This window comes from Cherax quadricarinatus, chromosome 5 (genome assembly GCF_038502225.1).
Source record: "Cherax quadricarinatus isolate ZL_2023a chromosome 5, ASM3850222v1, whole genome shotgun sequence".
Classification (NCBI taxonomy): domain Eukaryota; kingdom Metazoa; phylum Arthropoda; class Malacostraca; order Decapoda; family Parastacidae; genus Cherax; species Cherax quadricarinatus.
In genome coordinates, this window is record NC_091296.1 from 77,273,152 (window position 1) to 77,288,065 (window position 14,914).

The 14,914-nt window shown below is 40.5% G+C and overlaps 1 protein-coding gene across 4 annotated transcripts in view; it reads right to left on the reverse strand.

Moving 5' to 3' along the window:
* Positions 1-14,914, reverse strand: part of GABPI (zinc finger DHHC-type palmitoyltransferase GABPI) — a 52,625-nt gene that overhangs the window by 23,348 nt on the left and 14,363 nt on the right. For all 4 annotated transcript variants that reach the window (XM_053771592.2, XM_053771591.2, XM_053771589.2 and 1 more), the window contains exons 3-4: positions 8,472-9,116; positions 2,868-3,053 (exon numbers count right to left, since the gene is read on the reverse strand). In XM_053771592.2, coding sequence (XP_053627567.1) covers positions 2,868-3,053; positions 8,472-9,070 — 785 coding nt within the window. In that variant the 5' untranslated portion in view covers positions 9,071-9,116. The remainder of the gene's footprint in view (positions 1-2,867; positions 3,054-8,471; positions 9,117-14,914) is intronic.

Consider the following 14,914-nt stretch of genomic DNA (forward strand, 5'->3'; position numbering starts at 1 on the left):
ACTGTGGTTGTTTAATATATTTACAGATGGGGTTGTAAGAGAAGTAAATGCGAGGGTCTTGGCAATAGGCGTGGAGTTAAAAGATAAAGAATCACACAAAGTGGGAGTTGTCACAGTTGCTCTTTGCTGATGACACTGTGCTCTTGGGAGATTCTGAAGAGAAGTTGCAGAGGTTGGTGGATGAATTTGGTAGGGTATGTAAAAGAAGAAAATTAAAAGTGAATACAGGAAAGAGTAAGGTTATGAGGATAACAAAAAGATTAGGTGATGAAAGATTGGATATCAGATGGGAGGGAGAGAGTATGGAGGAGGTGATGTATTCAGATATTTGGGAGTGAACATGTCAGCGGATGGGTCTATGAAAGATGAGGTGAATCATAGAATTGATGAGGGGAAAAGGGTGAGCGGTGCACTTAGGAGTCTGTGGAGACAAAGAACTTTGTCCTTGGAGGCAAAGAGGGGAATGTATGAGAGTATAGTTTTACTAACACTCTTATATGGGTGTGAAGCATGGGTGATGAATGTTGCAGCGAGAAGGCTGGAGGCAGTGGAGATGTCATATCTGAGGGCAATGTGTGGTGTGAATATACTGTAGAGAATTCGTAGTTTGGAAGTTAGGCGGAGGTGCGGGATTGCCAAAACTGTTATCCAGAGGGCTGAGGAAGGGCTGTTGAGGTGGTTCGGACATGTAGAGAGAATGGAGCGAAACAGAATGACTTCAAGAGTGTATCAGTTTGTAGTGGAAGGAAGGCGGGGTAGGGGTCGGCCTAGGAAAGGTTGGAGGGAGGGGGTAAAGGAGGTTTCGTGTGAGAGGGGCTTGGACTTCCAGCGGGCATGCGTGAGCGTGTTTGATAGGAGTGAATGGAGACAAATGGTTTTTAATACTTAAACGTGCTGTTGGAGTGTGAGCAAAGTAACATTTATGAAGGGATTCAGGGAAACCGGCAGGCCGGACTTGAGTCCTGGAGATAGGAAGTACAGTGCCTGCACTCTGAAGGAGGGGTGTTAATGTTGCAGTTTAAAAACTGTAGTGTAAAGCACCCTTCTGGCAAGACAGTGATGGAGTGAATGATGGTGAAAGTTTTTCTTTTTCGGGCCACCCTGCCTTGGTGGGAATCAGCCAGTGTGCTGATATAAAAAAATAAAATAAATGAAGAATAGATTGTGTGTGATGTGGAAAGCTAATCATAAGGCATGGGTCACAAGGCAAATTTTCAAAGAGTGGGTTAATGATGTGTTTGGCCGAAGTGTGAAAAAATACCTCCTGGAAAAGAAATTGCCACTCAAGTGCCTCCTGGTACCGGACAATGCTCCTGCACATCCTCCAGACTTGCAAGACCAAATGTTTAGGGACTTCGGTTTCATCACAGTGAAGTTCTTTCCTCCTAACACCACTCCTCTCTTCCAGCTCATGGACCAGCAGGTCATTTCTAACTTCAGAAAACTCTACACAAAAGCAGTGTTTCAGAAGCGCTTTGAAGTGACCTCAGACACTCAGTTGACCCTAAGAGAGTTTTGGAGGAATCACTTCACTCTCCTCCATTGCATAAGCCTTATAGGTAAGGCTTGGGAGGGAGTGACTTCCAGGACTTTGAACTCTGCTTGGAGAAAACTGTGGCCAGATTGTGTCCACGAGAGAGATTTTGAAGAGTTTGAGGCCGACCCTGACCCTGCCAACCCTGTGAACTCTATTGTGGCACTGGGGAAGTCCCTGGGGTTGGAGGTGAGTGGCAAGGATGTGGAAGAGTTGGTGGAGGACCATGGAAGAGCTAACCACTGAAGAGCTGTAAGAACTTCATCTCGAACAGCAACAGACTACAGCTGAAGAACTTGCTTCAGAAGAGGAGGAGGAGGGAGTGAAGGAGGTGCCTTCTTCAGAGATTAAAGAGGTGTGTGCAATGTGGACTAGGGTGCAAGCTTTTGTAGAGAAACACCACCTTGACAAAGCTGAAACAAGTCATATCTGCAACATGTTTAGTGACAAAACCCTGTCCCACTTCAGGGAAATCTTAAAGAGTTACCAGAAACAGAGCACTCTGGACAGTTATTTTGTGAGACAGGGGTCCAGTGACTCAAGCTGGTCCTAGTGGCAATAAAAGACAAAGAAGGGAAGTAACCCCAGAGAAGGCTTTGCTACCTCAAGTCTTTATGGAGGGGGATTCCCCTTCCAAACACTAACTCCTCCCTCTTTCCTCCTCCCTATCTTCTGCAGCATTAGCCTTCAATAAAAGTATGTAATACTTATATAATTGTTAAAAAAAATTTTTTTTTGTGAATATTTTTGTTTGGAACGGATTAACTGTATTTCTATTAGTTCTTATGGGAAATATTAATTCGGTTATCGGTCATTTCAGTTATCGGCCGACCTTCTGGAACGGATTATAGCCAATAACTGGGGGACCCCTGTATTAATAATAAATAAGCATTATCCATAATGTACTAAATATGACTCAGCATTTTAAAGCAGCACTTTTCCTTTATCATTATCTTTACCTCCAACACTGACCTAGTTGTAATAACAGCTAATAATGATTATATAAAACTTTTACACCTGGTTGACTATAATTGCATGCATGTTGAATGAAGTAGATATACCATATACTAATTGTAAACAGACACCAAATAAAATTTTGGATAAATGACACCCAATTAGAAATAAAAATTTAAGTAAATATCTGGGATTATGCTGTGCTATACAACATAATCATATCCAATGCAAACTGTGTACAAAAAGAAAATTATTGAAAAACAGCAGGAATTAGATATGGGAAAACAGATACTAGTAAGGGATATGTCTAGGAGCCAGGGCACTAAGAACATGGTTCTGCCCCACTGATTACAAACACAATCATGAAATAATTACTTACTGAAAATTCATAAATGCATCAGGACAATTGTGAGGGACGAGAACTGTGATGAAGTAGAGATCAACAAGTCGTGGATGGCAAACTGTAGTAAGACTCAGGTGGACACCATAGCACAGGGCAAACAAACCAAATGTCAGCCCAGTTACAAACCAGCGATCATTTATGTGGCTAACACATGTATCCAGCCTAACAAAAAAAAAAAAAAGATATTTTACTAAACTGTATTAAACTGCAATATGTATCAAAATTGGATGAATCCCATTTTATTTTAAATGACTCCCTACATTACAAATATTACAGATCCTCCAAATTACTGTATACAGAACAATCACTGCTAAAATTATCTTTATACTGACTGGATTCTCAGAAACAACAGATGTTACCTTGAATACTGTATCTTTAGTATCTTTAATCCCCTATACTCCTAATTACTTTTTTATTTTCAAGCAAATTCCCCTAACACCTTCTAAAAGTGTGTGGGTGGTGGTGGTGATAAGACTTGCAAAGAAAGGCACCTACACAGCAAAAATAATTAAAAAATACAAGTGTGAGGGGAATGTATGAGAGTATAGTTTTACCAACGCTCTTATATGGGTGTGAAGCGTGGGTGATGAATGTTGCAGCGAGGAGAAGGCTGGAGGCAGTGGAGATGTCATGTCTGAGGGCAATGTGTGGTGTGAATATAATGCAGAGAATTCGTAGTTTGGAAGTTAGGAGGAGGTGCGGGATTACCAAAACTGTTGTCCAGAGGGCTGAGGAAGGGTTGTTGAGGTGGTTCGGACATGTAGAGAGAATGGAGCGAAACAGAATGACTTCAAGAGTGTATCAGTCTGTAGTGGAAGGAAGGCGGGGTAGGGGTCGGCCTAGGAAGGGTTGGAGGGAGGGGGTAAAGGAGGTTTTGTGTGCGAGGGGCTTGGACTTCCAGCAGGCATGCGTGAGCGTGTTTGATAGGAGTGAATGGAGACAAATGGTTTTTAATACTTGACGTGCTGTTGGAGTGTGAGCAAAGTAACATTTATGAAGGGATTCAGGGAAACCGGCAGGCCGGACTTGAGTCCTGGAGATGGGAAGTACAGTGCCTGCACTCTGAAGGAGGGGTGTTAATGTTGCAGTTTAAAAACTGTAGTGTACAGCACCCTTCTGGCAAGACAGTGATGGAGTGAATGATGGTGAAAGTTTTTCTTTTTCGGGCCACCCTGCCTTGGTGGGAATCGGCCGGTGTGATAATATAAATATAAAAAAAAAAGTGTGCTCATGCTGGTGTTAGTGATAAGCAATAATAACAAATGAAAACTTGCCTTATAATATAAATATTGTAATGGATAAAACTAAAAGTATTGGTAGTTGGTTGATAGACAGCAACAACCCAGGGATGTATTACTGTCCTGCCAAATGAGTGTAAGTCAGAACCCTGTCTTTGCATTACATGATAGGAATGCTGGTGTCTTTTTTTTTCTGTCTCATAAACACACAAGATAACAGGCATATCTTGCTACTTTTACTTACAATTAGGTCACACTACACATGTATATACACATTTATGTATACACACTCTGGTTTTTCTTAGTAGTTCTTGTTTTTATTATTTTCTTTCATATCCATGGGGAAGTGGAATAAGAATTTTTCCTCCGTAAGCCATGCATATCGTAAAAGTCAACTAAAATGCCGGGAGCAATGAGCTAGTAACCCCTTTTCCCATAAAGCTTACTAAAAATAAAAAGAAGAAAACATTTAAGTTGGGATGTTTGAATGTGTGTATATGTAGTGGGGATGACAAGAAAGAGATGATTGTGGATGTTATGAATGAAAAGAAGCTGGATGTCCTGGCTCTAAGTGAAACAAAGCTGAAGGGGGTAGGAAAATTTCAGTGGAAAGAAATAAATGGAATTAGGTCAGGAGTTTTTAATAGAGTTAAAGCTAAGGAAGGAGAAGTAACAATGTTGAAGGATCAGTTATGGCAGGAAAAGAGGGAATATAAATGTACAAATTCAAGGATTATGTGGAGAAAAATAAGGGTGGGATGTGAAAAGTGGGTTATAATAAGTGTTTATGCACCTGGAGAAGAGAGAGTGTAGAGGAGAGAGAGAGAGAGAGATGTTCAGTGAGTGCATGGGAAGTTTTGCACCAAGTGAGAAAGTACCTATGGTACTGCTGTGGAGGGAGTAGTAGATAAGTTTGGGGTGCAAGGGAAAAATGAAAAGGGAGGGCCTTCAATTGAATTATGTATATAAAAGGTTTGGTAGTATGTAATACATTTTTTTTTTTTTTTACAAGTCGGCCGTTTCCCACTGAGGCAGGGTGACCCAAAAATAAAAAAAAACTTTCATCATTCAACAATTTCACCATCACTCATACATAAACAATGTCTTTGAAGAGGTGCTCAGATACAACAGCTTAGATGTCCCTCCAAACTGCCAATATCCCAAACCCCTCCTTTAAAGTGCAGGCACTGTACTTCCCATTTCCAGGACTCCAGTCCGGCTAACCGGTTTCCCTGAATCCCTTCATGAAATATTACCCTGCTCACACTTCAAACAGCTTGTCAGGTCCCAAAACCCATTCGTCTCCATTCACTCCTATCTAACACGCTCACTTGCTGGAAGTCCAAGCCCCTCGCTCACAAAACCTCCTTTACCCTCTCCCTCGAACCCTTTCGGGGATGACCCCTACCCAGTCTTCCTTCCCCTACAGATTTATATGCTCTCCAAGTCATTCTCCTTCATTCCATTCTTTCTAAATGACCAAAACCACCTGAACAGCCCCTCTTCAGCCCTCTGACTAATACTTTTAGTAACTCCACACCTCCTCCTAATTTCCACACTATGAATTCTCTGCATAATATTTACACCACAACATTGCCCTTAGACACGATATCTCACTGCCTCCAGCCTCCTCCTCACTGCAGCATTTACAACCCATGCTTCACACCCATATAAGAGTGTTGGTACTACTATACTCTCGCACATTACCTTCTTTGTCTCAACAGATACCTCAATGCATCACTCGCCTTTTTTTCTTCATCAATTCTATGGCTAACCTCATCCTTCATAAACCCATCTGCTGACAGGTCAACTCTCAGATATCTGAAAACATTTTCTTCTATACTCCCTCCTTCCAATATGATACCCAAGTTTTCTTTATTTAAATCGTTTGATACCCTCATCATCTTACTCTTGTCTATGTTCACTTTCAACTTTCTACCTTTGCACCCGTATTTAAAAAAAAAAAAAAAAGAGGATAAATAAGTATACAAGATGTGAAATAGTATGTAATGAAAGTAGTTTGTTAGACTATGTATATTATTATTTTTTTTTTATTATCACACTGGCCGATTCCCACCAAGGCAGGGTGGCCCGAAAAAGAAAAACTTTCACCATCATTCACTCCATCACTGTCTTGCCAGAAGGGTGCTTTACACTACAGTTTTTAAACTGCAACATTAACACCCTTCCTTCAGAGTGCAGGCACTGTACTTCCCATCTCCAGGATTCAAGTCCGGCCTGCCGGTTTCCCTGAACCCCTTCATAAATGTTACTTTGCTCACACTCCAACAGCACGTCAAGTATTAAAAACCATTTGTCTCCATTCACTCCTATCAAACACGCTCACGCATGCCTGCTGGAAGTCCAAGCCCCTCGCACACAACCTCCTTTACCCCCTCCCTCCAACCTTTCCTAGGACGACCCCTGCCCCGCCTTCCTTCCACTACAGACTGATACACTCTTGAAGTCACTCTGTTTCGCTCCATTCTCTCTACATGTCCGAACCACCTCAACAACTCTTCCTCAGCCCTCTGGACAACAGTTTTGGTAATCCCGCACCTCCTCCTAACTTCCAAACTACGAATTCTCTGCATTATATTCACACCACACATTGCCCTCAGACATGACATCTCCACTGCCTCCAGCCTTCTCCTCGCTGCAACATTCATCACTCATGCTTCATACCCATATAGTGGAGTTATTATAAGTATTAGTCAGAGAGCTGAAGAGAGGTTGCTGAGGTGGTTAGATCATTTAGAGAGGAAGGAACAAAGTAGAATGACTTGGAGTGTATAAATCTGTAGTGGAAGGAAGGCAGGGTAGGGGTTATCCTAGGAAAGGTTGGAAGGAGGGGGTGAAGGAGATTTTGTGGGCTTGGACTTCCAGCAGTTTTTTCTTGGGTTATCAATAGTTTAAGGTGACTCACAAAATCGTTATGACACGACTGCAAACAAACCATACCACGGGCGGGGATAGAACCCGCGATCAGAGGGTCTCAAAACTCCAGACCGTTGCGTTAGCCACTGGGCCAGCTAACCACAATAAGATTCATCCAACTAGGTATATTTCTACACCATAGGAAGGTTAGCATAGGCACCACTGTGACCACATATGCAAGTTTTTACAGATGAATCTCCAGCTAGCATGGCCGTGATGAACTCTAGCTCTAGTTTTGGGACTCTCTGATCGCAGGTTCTATCCCCGCCCGTGGTATGGTTAGTTTAAGGTGGTTGGTTGTTGTAGATTCCCAAGCACAAATATCATAGGTGAGGTAAGAGTAGATTAGAGAGTAGTATAGTATAAGTAGTGTGGTTTGGGGTACATAGAACCGTAATTTGGAAAGGATGCCTACTGTTTTGGAGACCTTGGCTATTTGTTGGATTTGGGTCAGAAACTAAAGAAATCTGCCCTCAGTGTGTCTTGTAATGGGGGAACCAGTGATCAACATGTTAAGTTGGATATTTAAGGCTCTATTTTCAAACAGCATTTAGTAGGTTTTGTTTATATTGAGAGTTAGTTTGTTGGCCATTATCCGTGTAGATGTTTTTAGTAGCTTGTCGTTAATAGTGTCGCTAAGCACAATTGGGTTTGAGTGGGAGAAGACATAAGTAGTGTCATCTTCAAATAGAAATGGTTTAAGGAGACAAGATGTGTTAGGGAAATCACTGATGTCAATGAGAAAGAGCACTCCAACGGCTACAGACTGAGTAGTCAAGGTTACATCGTTTGTGGAGACATACTGGTGACTACTTTTAAGAGAAGATTTAGGTATTCAAGAGTATGTCCTCTGACCCCATAAAGTTCTAGTGTAAGGAGGGAGATATTGTGGTCCACTGTATCGAATGCTTTCCATAGCGCTGCATATAGCAGATTGAGCACTTGCATAATTGTATCATTCATACTTTTTTTCAGTCTAAACTCACAATGGCAGATGAGTATGTTGTGAGATATTAGGTAAGAGTAAATTTGCTTATGTATTATTTTTCAAAGATTTTAGACAGTAGAGACAAGATTGATATAGACCTATAGTCATTCATCATTTACAGTTGGATCACCTTCTTTGAGGATCAGGGTAGCCCTTCCTATCTTGAGTATGGATGGGAAGGTTGAAGATTCCACTGATTTGTTAAACAGAGTGGCAATAATGGGTGACAGTACATGTGCTGCTTTTTTGTATATGAGTGGTGGCAAGTTATTTAGGTTTCCTGTCTTGTTTTTAAGTGACTATACTGTATGTAGATAAGAAGAAACATGGGTCACTGATAATGAACATTGTATGGAAAAAAGGGAAGGCACAATGAAAAACAGTATAACTATGATATAAAATTTTGAAAATAACTACCAAAGACAATGATGGTCCCGCAGCAGATAGCAAGTGTCACATGTGCGGCAGTGGGAGGCTTGTCTGGGCACCTGCATCTCACACTCTGCACACAACTTCCAGGCCCCAGATTCTATTACCTCTTCATAATTCTCATCCTCAGTTTTATTTGGAGTTTCAAATCCAGGACAAGAGGTAGCACGAACAAGATAAAAACTAGTACCAGAGATGCAGACGAAGGTAGCAAATATAAAGTTCTCATATGGACTAATCTTGAGATACAATATAACTTGTGTATAATAAATTACAAGAAGAAAGGATATAGTAACTGTCAACCATGCAAAATAGAATTTTGATTTTGAATATTTCAAGACATCTTTCATTTTTTTTCTGCCATAAGTTGAGGTGTTATCAGGAGCAACCTTTTTTCTTATGAACCGGTGTATAGAAAACAAGATAGCAGGAAGGGCAACAATATATGTAATAATGGTAATAGTCCATGTGAAGCAACCCAAGAAAATGGTGAGAGCTACACACAGAACAGCACTAGCCACATCCAATGACACCCTCTTGGCTCCTCCACACCATGGAATTCTTAGGCGATCTGAAACAGTGTCCATGATCTTCACGACATGTCTCTTTTCAAGGGCTTTTCGTGTAAATAATCTGTGAAGAGAAAAAATTTAAATTACTTTACACATCAAAATGGTAATTTTAGGTCATTTCCTTACAAAATTTAAGCTGTATAAATGTAAATTTATGTTGTATACGTAGTTAAAATATATATGAAGAGGTACTTTTACATAATGTTACCTATATATATAAGTACTGTTTTGGTACTCCTCACTTAATGACCAAGTTAGGTTCATACAAGTAGATCAGTAAATGAATTAGTTGTTAAACGAGGAGCCGTCCCTCACTTATATTTCAAGCATACTATACTGGTAGTCGGTTTGTCTCAACCATCTTTAGATATTGTTCTAATGTCACCTTTGCACCATTTATAACATTTTTAGTATATTAAAAACAGAACTAGGTATTAACAATAAAAAGTAAAATACGTACACACACAGTATGCTCATTACTATTAAAATATTTGTAGTCTTAACGTAGGGTGAGATGCAGGTAGCATTTACTGTAGAAAGACGAAGAAGAAGGGGAGAGAATGGAAGTACAGTGGACCCCCGCATAGCGACCTTAATCCGTGCAAGAGGGCTGGCTGTTATGCGAAATGTTCGGTATGCGAATGAATTTTACCCATAAGAAATAATGGAAATCAAATTAATCCGTGCAAGACACCCAAAAGTATGAAAAAAAAATTTTTACCACGTGAAATATTAATTTTAATACACACAAAGAGAAGGATACATGCACAATAGTAGAGTAGTACATGCACAGTATGTATTGTGCATGTACTAGTCTACTAAATGAAGAATAAATGACACTTACCTTTATTGAAGATGCAGCAATGACTGATGAGACACTGTGTCCTGGGAGTGCCTTTTCCTCCTGAGTACTGTAGGTCCTGTTTGGTATTTTCTTCCAGAACATGCCTTATCACACTGTGTATGCCACTACGATTCTTAAATCTCTCAAACCAAGTACAAAGGAAGTTCACTGTAAAGGGGTTAGCGTGTATGAACCAACTGTATGCGTTCGTCTGTGTTTACATTCTCGGCGTTTCTCCCCTCTCATTTACTCGTTCTGTGATTAACCTCGGTGAACAAATTATGTCAACGGTGGTAATAATAATAATAATAATAATAATAATAATAATAATAATAATAATACAGTGGACCCCCCGGATTTCGTAGTCGTCAGATTTCATAATTTTCGGAAAGTCACGTTTTTTCAGCAAAATATTCGCTTGGTAATCGTCACTGAACTCGGTAACAGTCATTTGTCCTGAACGTGTCCGCACGGCCAGACACACCATTTACAGGCAGTGTGCCATTGTTTGCCAGCCAGTGAGGACGATCCCATGCATTCATACATTTCATATTATTCCATAATAATATTGACAAATGCAAAGTTCTAAATGTTGGACAGTTAAATAACCATGCCACATATAAACTAAATAATGTAGATCTTAATACTACCGATTGCGAAAAGGATTTAGGAGTTCTGGTTAGCAGTAATCTAAAACCAAGACAACAGTGCATTAGTGTTCGCAATAAAGCTAGCAGAATTCTTGGCTTCATATCTAGAAGTATAAATAATAGAAGTCCTCAGGTTGTTCTTCAACTCTATATATCCTTGGTTAGGCCTCATTTAGACTATGCTGCTCAGTTCTGGTCACCGTATTACAGAATGGATATAAATGCTCTGGAAAACGTACAAAGGAGGATGACAAAGATGATCCCATGTATTAGAAATCTTCCCTATGAGGACAGACTGAGGGCCCTGAATCTGCACTCTCTCGAAAGGCGTAGAATTAGGGGGGGATATGATCGAGGTGTATAAATTGAAAACAGGAATAAATAAAGGGAATGTAAATAGTGTGTTGAAAATTTCCAGCTAAAACAGGACTCGCAGCAATGGTTTCAAGTTGGAAAAATTCAGATTCAGGAAGGATATAGGAAAGCACTGGTTTGGTAATAGAGTTGTGGATGAGTGGAACAAGCTCCCGAGTACAGTTATTGAGGCTAAAATGTTGTGTAGTTTTAAAAATAGGTTAGATAAATACATGAGTGGGTGTGGGTGGGTGTGAGTTGGACCTGACTAGCTTTGCTGCTGGGTCTGGTACAGTGCTCCATCCTTGAGTGGGGATGACCAGACTGGGTGGGTCATTGGGATAATCTGGGGGGTGGGTCATTGGTCTAATCCGGGGGGAGGACATGGACCTGCTCCGCGTGGGTCAGTAGGCCTGTTACAGTAGTTTGTTGGATTATGTATTGGTAGATAAAAGACTGTTGAGTACACTTCAGGATGTACATGTTTATAGAGGGGCCACAGATATATCAGATCACTTTCTAGTTGTAGCTACACTGAGAGTAAAAGGTAGATGGGATACAAGGAGATTAGAAGCATCAGGGAAGAGAGAGGTGAAGGTTTATAAACTAAAAGAGGAGGCAGTTAGGGTAAGATATAAACAGCTATTGGAGGATAGATGGGCTAATGAGAGCATAGGCAATGGGGTCGAAGAGGTATGGGGTAGGTTTAAAAATGTAGTGTTAGAGTGTTCAGCAGAAGTTTGTGGTTACAGGAAAGTGGGTGCAGGAGGGAAGAGGAGCGATTGGTGGAATGATGATGTGAAGAGAGTAGTAAGGGAGAAAAAGTTAGCATATGAGAAGTTTTTACAAAATAGAAGTGATGTAAGGAGGGAAGAGTATATGGAGAAAAAGAGAGAGGTTAAAAGAGTGGTGAAGCAATGTAAAAAGAGAGCAAATGAGAGAGTGGGTGAGATGTTATCAACAAATTTTGTTGAAAATAAGAAAGAGTTTTGGAGTGAGATTAACAAGTTAAGAAAGCCTAGAGAACAAATGGATTTGTCAGTTAAAAATAGGAGAGGAGAGTTATTAAATGGAGAGTTAGAGGTATTGGGAATATGGAGGGAATATTTTGAGGAATTGTTAAATGATGATGAAAATAGGGAAGCTGTGCTTTCGTGTATAGGGCAAGGAGGAACAACATCTTGTAGGAGTGAGGAAGAGCCAGTTGTGAGTGTGGGGGAAGTTCGTGAGGCAGTAGGTAAAATGAAAGGGGGTAAGGCAGCCGGGATTGATGGGATAAAGATAGAAATGTTAAAAGCAGGTGGGGATATAGTTTTGGAGTGGTTGGTGCAATTATTTAATAAATGTATGGAAGAGGGTAAGGTACCTAGGGATTGGCAGAGAGCATGCATAGTTCCTTTGTATAAAGGCAAAGGGGATAAAAGAGAGTGCAAAAATTATAGGGGGATAAGTCTGTCGAGTCCTCCATGGGGAAGTGGAACAGAATTCTTCCTCCGTAAGCCATGCGTGTTGTAAGAGGCGACTAAAATGCCGGGAGCAAGGGGCTAGTAACCCCTTCTCCTGTATATATTACTAAACTTAAAAAAGAGAAACTTTAGTTTTTTCTTTTGGGCCACCCCGCCTCGGTGGGATACGGCTGGTATGTTGAAAGAAAGAAGTCTGTTGAGTATACCTGGCAGTGTATGGTAGAGTTATTATTGAAAGAATTAAGAGTAAGACGGAGAATAGGATAGCAGATGAACAAGGAGGCTTTAGGAAAGGTAGGGGGTGTGTGGACCAGGTGTTTACAGTGAAACATATAAGTGAACAGTATTTAGATAAGGCTAAAGAGGTCTTCGTGGCATTTATGGATTTGGAAAAGGCGTATGACAGGGTGGATAGGGGGGCAATGTGGCAGATGTTGCAGGTGTATGGTGTAGGAGGTAGGTTACTGAAAGCAGTGAAGAGTTTTTACGAGGATAGTGAGGCTCAAGTTAGAGTATGTAGGAAAGAGGGAAATTATTTCCCAGTAAAAGTAGGGCTTAGACAAGGATGTGTGATGTCACCGTGGTTGTTTAATATATTTATAGATGGGGTTGTAAGAGAAGTAAATGCGAGGGTCTTGGCAAGAGGCGTGGAGTTAAAAGATAAAGAATCACACATAAAGTGGGAGTTGTCACAGTTGCTCTTTGCTGATGACACTGTGCTCTTGGGAGATTCTGAAGAGAAGTTGCAGAGATTGGTGGATGAATTTGGTAGGGTGTGCAAAAGAAGAAAATTGAAAGTGAATACAGGAAAGAGTAAGGTTATGAGGATAACAAAAAGATTAGGTGATGAAAGATTGGATATCAGATTGGAGGGAGAGAGTATGGAGGAGGTGAATGTATTCAGATATTTGGGAGTGGACGTGTCAGCAGATGGGTCTATGAAAGATGAGGTGAATCATAGAATTGATGAGGGGAAAAGGGTGAGTGGTGCACTTAGGAGTCTGTGGAGACAAAGAACTTTGTCCTTGGAGGCAAAGAGGGGAATGTATGAGAGTATAGTTTTACCAACGCTCTTATATGGGTGTGAAGCATGGGTGATGAATGTTGCAGCAAGGAGAAGGCTGGAGGCAGTGGAGATGTCATGTCTGAGAGCAATGTGTGGTGTAAATATAATGCAGAGAATTCGTAGTTTGGAAGTTAGGAGGAGGTGCGGGATTACCAAAACTGTTGTCCAGAGGGCTGAGGAAGGGTTGTTGAGGTGGTTCGGACATGTGGAGAGAATGGAGTGAAACAGAATAACTTCAAGAGTGTATCAGTCTGTAGTGGAAGGAAGGCGGGGTAGGGGTCGGCCTAGGAAAGGTTGGAGGGAGGGGGTAAAGGAGGTTTTGTGTGCGAGGGGCTTGGACTTCCAGCAGGCATGCATGAGCGTGTTTGATAAGAGTGAATGGAGACAAATGGTTTTTAATACTTGACGTGCTGTTGGAGTGTGAGCAAAGTAACATTTATGAAGGGGTTCAGGGAAACCGGCAAGCCGGACTTGAGTCCTGGAGATGGGAAGTACAGTGCCTGCACTCTGAAGGAGGGGTGTTAATGTTGCAGTTTAAAAACTGTAGTGTAAAGCACCCTTCTGGCAAGACAGTGATGGAGTGAATGATGGTGAAAGTTTTCTTTTTCGGGCCACCCTGCCTTGGTGGGAATCGGCCAGTGTGATAATAAAATAAAAATAATAAAATTTTTACATAGTTAAACCTTTCAAGGTCCAGAGGCCAAATTTCAAAGTATGCACCAGGGTCCAAGAATTTTCAAAAAAACAATTTGTTATTTTTTCTTATGAAATGGTAGAGAATCTTTTTCTGAAGGTAATAAAACAAAAAGTACGAAATTTGATGGAAAATTGACGAAATTATGCTCTTGCGAATTTTGATGCGTCAGTGATATTTATGCATCGGCGATTTTGCCAACTTTGACTCCCATTTTAACCCTTAAACTGTCCAAGCAGATCTACGTTCACATGCATAGTGCTCCAAAAGTAGATCTATTTTTTTTTTACATATTTTCAAATACATGTATAACAAAAAAAAAAACCGTAGATCAAAGTTTTTTTTACACTTTTTCAAATGTAAAAAAAGAAAATATCTACTTTTTTTACATATTTTCAAATGTTGAAAAAACGTAGGTCTACGTTTGAACAGTTTAAGGGTTAAGCCAATTACATTACTCCAGTCGACCAAATTCTTAGCTGTTTCACTAGTATTACTTCTATTCTATCGAGTGAGCACAAGAAATCGCCACATCAACTGTTTCAACTGCAAAATAAAGTGATCGGAAAATGGTAATTTGGCCAATTTAATGCAAAGTTCAAAATATTCCAATTTAAAAATTGGGTCCAGAATAAACAATGCAGGCATTCCTGGCACTAAACTAACATTTCCTTTGTTCATTAATTATGTTTTGAGGCTTTACAAATGAATTCCATTTTGATTTTTTATTTTATTATTTTTTTTTTTATTATCACACTGGCCGATTCCCACGAAGGCAGGGTGGC